At 32.7% G+C, this 7680-nt stretch overlaps 1 protein-coding gene and 1 pseudogene across 1 annotated transcript; one reads left to right on the top strand and one right to left on the bottom strand.

The window, feature by feature from the left end:
• Positions 1–658: 658 nt before the first annotated feature.
• Positions 659–3400, top strand: LOC123922891 (annotated as a pseudogene).
• Positions 3401–5417: 2017 nt separating this feature from the next.
• On the bottom strand, positions 5418–6736 carry LOC123922890 (ATP-dependent DNA helicase PIF1-like; the record flags this gene model as incomplete). Its single annotated transcript, XM_045975556.1, has 2 exons — positions 6670–6736; positions 5418–5935 (listed from the first exon to the last, which is right to left on the bottom strand). Coding segments are annotated over exons 1-2 (585 nt in total), but the record flags the coding sequence as incomplete, so codon positions are not given.
• Positions 6737–7680: the final 944 nt, after the last annotated feature.

Raw genomic sequence — 7680 nt, 5'->3', positions numbered from 1 at the left:
AACAAATTCATTGTATAGTCAACTAAAATGTGATTTCCTCCCTCTAACGTTATGTATCTTACATAAGAAAATTATTTAGTATTATACTACTTATGCTAATATTTATTTATGTATATGATCAAATTTTAAATCAATCACATCCAACTTTTGTTGACTACACTTTCTCTTAGACTAGTTACAATGGAGTGTTGAATCTCTCTTTCAACAGTTGAAACCATTGCATTTGACATGTTGAATCTGATGTGGAAGAAAGAGGTGATGAAGAGTTTAAACTGTGTTGAACTCTGCAAACCGGGACAGCTAGCGCGTTTTAATTGATCCAGACAGGCGCATGTGGCACACGCGCCGACAGCACGCGTGTGGAGTGGTTACGCGGAGAGAGAAACTGTCCTAAAGATAAAAGGCAGCGATGTGGCAGCTGCTGATTGGTCCAGTGGATTTTTATGATTTTTATCCTTTAAACTCAATTATCTCATTGCAAATTAATTTTTTAATTTTTTATTTTTTTACCAAAATTCGTGATTTTTTTTCTCTACAAATAGAGACTTGGTTCATTTCATTTGGACACAGAAAAAAAAACCAAATTTTTCACTATCTTAATCTATTATTATCTTTCTAATTAGTCTTTATTTTGAAGTTTTAATCTTTTTTTAGTGAAATGGATCCCAACAATTCTTCTAATTATCCCAACAATTCTCAAAATCCCAACAATTCTCAAAATCCCAACAATTATCAAAACTCCAACAATTATCAAAACCCCAACAATTATCAAAATCCCAACAATTATCAAAATTCAAATCAATTTTTCAATCAACATCCTCAAAACACACCTAATTTTGGTTTAACACCAAATTTCAACCAATCATCCTTTGTTCCAAACTTTCATCCATATTATGGAACTATGCTGAGAAATCCATCTCAAACACCCCCGTTTAATGGTTACATGCCGATGGTTAATGAAAATTTTTCGAGTGGTGGTACAACTAACTTTCCCGAATTTTCAACACAATTAACTATTGTTAATGAAGATTCAACTCCTGTGAGCAAGAAAAACCATCAACCATCATGGAACACTGAACAAAATTTGGTGCTAATTAGTGGGTGGATCAAATTTGGAACAAGCAGTGTTGTCGGGAAAAACCAGAAAGGTGAAACATATTGGGGTCAAATTGCTGACTATTGTAATGAGCATTGCTCATTCGATCCTCCGCGTGATGGAGTTGCATGCCGAAACCGTTTTAATTATATGAACAAAATACTGGGTAAATGGATTGGCGCTTATGATGGCGCTAAGCGTCTCCAAGGAAGTGGTTGGTCCGAGAATGATGTTTTGGCAAAAGCGCAGGAAATATATGCATGTGGGAAGAATGTTCGGTTCACTTTAATGGAAGAATGGAATGCTCTCCGTGATCAACCACGTTATAGTAGTCAAGTAGGATCTGGAAGTAGTGGATCTAAGAGATCTCACGAGAGTGATGCATGTGGCTCAAACTCTGTAGGATCTAGTGCTCGTCCTATAGGTAGGGATACAGCCAAAAAGAAGGGAAAAAAGAAAGCTTCCACACCCACAGAGGTGGTGGACAAAGAATGGGATACTTACATGAAAATGAGGGAGAAAGAGGTGGAACATTTGGCAATGGTAGTTTCCAATCAACAAGAGAAAAACAGACTTAAGAAAATGAAAATGTATCTGAAGTTAAGTTCTGATGAGAATCTCGATGACCGGAAGAAAGTCATGTTGGACACATTGGCCCAAGAACTGTTTCCATAATTAATTTCAATCAATGTAGTGTTTGCTTTAAATATTTGTCTGTAGTGTTTGCTTCAATTATTGTGATTGAATAAGTCAGTGTAGTCTTTGCTTTAATTATTGTGATATGTCAATGTAAGGTTTGTTTTAAGTATTTGTACTACGTGTTTGCTTTAATTATTGTATCCACCACCCAACTTGCTTTAATTATTGTGTCCACTACCCAACTTGCTTTAACTCTATACAATAATTATTTGAAATCCGTCAGTGGACCAAATTGAATCTATATATAGGGACTCATCCATTTATGTATCAAGATCCTAAATCTCACCCAATCTACTTCCAATATCACAAACAATGGATCCATCAAGCGATGATTTTGATGTCGCAGCCTACTTGCAAAATCGTGAAGTTGAAGAAACTTATGTACTCAACCGATTTAGAGAGCGTCGGAAAAAAATATTGGAAGATGGTGCACCTCGTAGTAGAAAATATGTCAATAGAGATCATCCAGCTGCAAACCAAAGACTAATTGACGACTACTTTGCCAATGAGCCTACATATGACGATGCAATGTTTCGTCGTCGGTACCGCATGCAAAAACATCTTTTCCTTCGAATCGTTGGGGACCTTTCAAGTAGTGATAACTACTTCACTCAGCGAGCTGATGCTGCCAAGAAAGAAGGTATATCACCTTTAGCAAAATGTACCATAGCAATGCGAATGTTAGCATACGGTATGGCAGCAGATGCGGTCGATGAGTACATCAAAATAGGAGGTACTACTGCATTATAGTGCTTACGTAGATTTTGTAAAGGAATCATACGATTGTATGAGCAAGAGTATCTCAGAGCACCAACCCAAGATGACCTGCAAAAAATACTACATGTAAGTGAACTACGGGGGTTCCCAGGGATGATTGGGAGTATTGACTGCATGCACTGGGAGTGGAAAAATTGTCCTAAAGCATGGGAAGGTCAATTTACTAGGGGGGATAAGGGAACCACCACAGTTATTCTTGAAGCAGTTGCATCTCATGATCTATGGATCTGGCATGCCTTTTTTGGATGTCCGGGAACGTTGAACGACATAAACGTTCTAGACCGTTCACCTGTTTTTGATGACGTGGAACAGGGAAAGACTCCAAGTGTGAATTTCTATGTGAATCAACGTCCCTATGATATGACATACTATCTAGCCGATGGTATCTACCCTTCTTATCCAACTTTCGTCAAATCTATTAGACTTCCTCAAAGTGAACCCGATAAGTTATTTGCAAAATATCAGGAGGGATGTCGGAAGGACATCGAACGTGCATTTGGAGTGCTTCAAGCTCGATTTAAAATCATCCGTGAACCAGCTCGCTTGTGGGACATAGCCGATCTGAGTATCATCATGAGGTCTTGCATCATATTACATAATATGATTGTTGAGGATGAGCGAGATTCATATGCTCAACGTTGGACCGATTTTGAGCAGTCTGAGGAAAGTGGATCTAGTGCACCGCGACCATATTCAACTAAGGTATTACCCGCTTTTGCAAATCATGTGCGTGCTAGATCTGAGTTCCGTGATCAAAAAGCTCATCACGAATTGCAAGCAGATCTAGTGAAGCACATATGGACAAAATTTGGAATGTTTCAGGATTAAAGATGATTTGTTTCGTATTTGTGTGTTGTTTCGTATTTTAAGTTAGTTTGCATCGTATTAATTACGTAACTTATGTGTTGTATTGCATTTTAAGTTAATTTGTATCGTACTAATTACGTTATTTGTGTGATGTATTGCATTTTAAATTAAGAAAATAAAAAAAAATATTTAAATAAATTTTGTTAAGTGTATTATTTTAATTTAATTTTAATTGATAATTATAATGTTATTTAATCATAAAAACAAAAATTAAAATTTAAATAAGAATATGAAATAGAAAGTGGTGGGGTAGAGAAAGTGGTGGGGTATGGTGTTGAATATAAAAACTATTAGAGAGGGTAAAAGTTGAATGTGTGTTGAATGATTAGGTGGAAGAAAGAGAAAATGATGTGGAGTGAAAAAGTGGGTGTTGAATATTTTTTGGTGTTGAAACCATTGTAGATGGTCTTATATTTAGGATTAGCGAAAGTTATAATTCTTGTTGAGATTAAGAGTAAGTAATAAATAAGAGCATATTAATTAAAATAAATAAATAATATTTTATTCATATTCTAAATTCTAAAATGACATATGAGAAAATTAAATATTTCAAATATTACACTGAATACTGAATATGGAATGAATGGAGTGACAGATGAACTTGAACAAACATGAAAAATCTCATTTAATTTTATATTATTTTTAATTAATTTATGAGAAATGCTACTTATCGCGAATAGGAGCATCACGAACGTGTAGCGAATGACGTGGCATCTTTTAGTCCACCGATTTGCATTATTTCCATTAATTTATTTTGCTCTTGTTTATCTCTTCTCTCATCCTCGTCTTCCAAAATTTCTTATTCTAAAATTTTTAACTAGTCGTTTTCATCTCTTCTCCATAATTTCTCTCTTAATCTCTTGTAACCAATTGAGGTCTTTTTCTATTACCTCTCAAGGCTGACCTCTTTTCTCAACTTGGTTTTTCTTTTTCTTGTTTGAAAGAACTGTTAAGATGGGGTTTTGGAAAGTGAAGATTTTGATAACAAACTACTCTTAGAAAGTCTTTGTTTTGAGGGTGTATCGGTGGAGATGAACTGGTTGGCTATTGAAGAAATCGAATTTGTTAAGTGGTCAAAAAATTGGTGGTTGAAGGTTCCTATTTCCTACTCTTTTGTTCAATGTTTGCTGGGATGTTCAATAAATTAAGCCCAAAACTTGCAGGAGTGTAGTTGATGGTGTTCTGTTGAAACTTTCAGAGCATATTGAAATCATTTTTGGTTCATGATGTTGCTAGCAGAAGGTTTGATGCATTTTTCTTGTAAATGGAGTCATAATGATTTGCATAAATTTGATTTTGTTTACCTGTTAACAATGATCTATTTCACGAGGCTGTATTTCTTGACAAAACAATGATGGGTATTTGCATAGATTGATGTAGTTACTAGTAATATATAGGAGTACAGTAAAAACGAAAAAAGAAAATATTTCCTTCGTGAAAATTCGCGAGAAGTTCATTCGCGTTATATAGCAATGCTCTTAATTTATTAGGTTCAAAACATCTTAGAAACATGTTTCCTTATCTGTTGTGCCCAACTCAATGACTAGTCCAATATAGGAATGCATATCTCATTCGTACTTTGAATATAACACAAATGATTGGATAAAAAAAGTAGGGTATTGCTAATATGTGCCCTTAAAAAATTCAAAGATAGATATATTTTCTTAATTAGATGCTTGAATTATGATAAAATATTTCCTTTTTTCAATCACTAACATGTGCCCTAAGAGAACACCTTAGTTTTTTTTTCCAAAAAAGTATTATATTGGCTACTTTTGTGATTTCTATTAAAATTAAAACTAGAACATCGACCCGTACGGTGCACGGGTCTTATTAGTCGTAAGATATATAATGATTAAATAAGATATGATAATTCCAATAATGTAATTAAGGTATATGAAAAAAGTTGAGTAACATTAAACGATAGTTCAACAATAATTTTGGAAAAATATTCATACAAAGAAAATTATGTTATATTACGGAAGACTTCCTTATAGACCACATTCGGAGTTTTAGTCGTATCATCACTGTCGTCATCAATGATCAATATTTTTAATCCTTTTCTAGAAGTAACTTTTGAAATTGCAACATACAACTGACCATGTGAAAACACTGGCGACGGAAGATATATCCCAACATGCTTTAAAGATTGTCCCTGACTCTTATTAATAGTCATCGCAAAAGAAATCATTATAGGAAATTGTCTCCGTTGAAATTTAAAATGAATTCTCACGTCAGATGGTGTCAGAGAAAATCTAGGTATGAAAACCTGATCACCAATATTACTTCCTGAAATAATTTTTCCTTCAAGAGCATGTTTTCTCAATCTCGTAATAATAAGTCTTGTTCCATTGCATAATCCTAATTTTTGATTCAAATTCCTTAATAGCATAACTGGAACTCCAACTTTAAGTCTCAACTTGTGATTTGGAAGTCCCGATGTAGAAATCATGTTCAAAAATTCGGGAGTATGACCATCATCCACTATTTGACCGTCTACATTTTGTGTGAGTGGAGTATCATAACTCAAATATGTTTTTTCTTCACCAAGAATTAACTCTATATATGTGTCGACTATTGAATTTTTAGGAGCTAGTATAACTCTATTTTAGAAATACGTTATATCGTTCATGTTTTGTAAAAGTTAGGGATAGGTGCTTTCAACAATAGAAGCAAGAGGATCACCTGAATTTGGAATCAATAAATCTGATAGAATGTCAAGTTCTAAATTATCGTCGTTGTTATCTCCAATTTCTCCAATTTCTTAATTAGATGCTTGAATTATGATAAATATTTCCTTTTTTCAATCACTAACATGTGCCCTAAGAGAACACGTTAATTTTTTTTCCAAAAAAGTATTATATTAGATACTTTTGTGATTTTTATTAGAATTAAAATGTCTTCATCCAAACCCTCTTTCTTAAAACTAATATCATTACTTCAATTAACATCACAACTCTGCCTCTAAGGGTTTGAACACTTAGCAAGTGTTAGAGAAAAAATTCAAGAAGAAGTAAAATGACTAACAATAGATCTACCTTGGGGATCATCCCAAGAGGAGGATCAGCAACTATGCCACAATTCCACTATGGTTTAGACTACTCTTTATGGAAAGGAAAGATGCAACTTTTCATTAGAGAAGAAATATTTTTTTTGTACTCAAAAGCTCATTTATTCCTATCAATTGGTATGAGTAAACAAGAGAGTGAAAAAGTGGAAATTTGCCTTACTGCCAGTAAACTTTGTGATACTCCCTCCATTCTTAATCATAAGCAAATATTTACTTTTTAGATTCATTGAATAATTAATGTGTTTGACCCATATTATAGACCAAATTCATCCGTACGTTATTGAATGAATCTGAAAAATTGACTTATGCTTATAATTAAGAACGGAGGGAGTACATTACAAACACATGAAGGCACAAGTCATGTCATTGAAATCATAATTGACACGGGTGTAAGGAAATATGAAATACTCCTATGAAATATTCTTAAGATTCATTGTCATCATAAATAGGTTGAGACTTGAGATCACTTAGAAAAACCTACTAAATACATGATAAGATCATAAAGATATTGAGATGTCTTCTAAGTTCTTGGAGACAAATGATGATCGTCATATTCATTAAAACACGTGACGTGTCACATTCAATAAATGATGTGTAACACATTATTGGATGCATGTGTAAAATAACTTTACACTGACGGTGCACAACAATTAAACTATTTATATAATGTATAATGAAAATAAATATCCTACATAAAAATAATGAAGATAAATATTGATTTGACTTGAAATAGAATAAAATTAAAATTAAAAATACTATATAAATGTTTAATTTTTTTTGACTAATAAATGTTTAAAAATTAATTATAAATAAATAATTAAAACACATAATTAATTATATATAATTAAAGTATCTTATATAAGAATACCCTTTTCAATATGAATATCAATTAAAGTATCTTAAATAAATTAATATCAATTTCAATATGAATATGAATTAAGAATACCCTTTTATTTGCTAAAAAAAAACATACCCTTTTATATTCTAGACTAGACTAGATAATTAAACCACTAATTTTATCAAACATTTTAATAAACTTATCAACTATATATCATCAATAATTAGTCATAAGATATAAACTACTCCGTACATGTTTTGTAAAAAAAAAATATATATAAACTATATGTCATCAACTCAACTAGTTTATCAACCATCACCATTTTTATGAAAC

The sequence above is a fragment of the Trifolium pratense genome, linkage group LG4 (assembly GCF_020283565.1).
Source record: "Trifolium pratense cultivar HEN17-A07 linkage group LG4, ARS_RC_1.1, whole genome shotgun sequence".
NCBI lineage: Eukaryota > Viridiplantae > Streptophyta > Magnoliopsida > Fabales > Fabaceae > Trifolium > Trifolium pratense.
The sequence above is the reverse complement of the archived record's forward strand: the minus strand, read 5'-3'. Positions and strand labels throughout refer to the sequence as shown.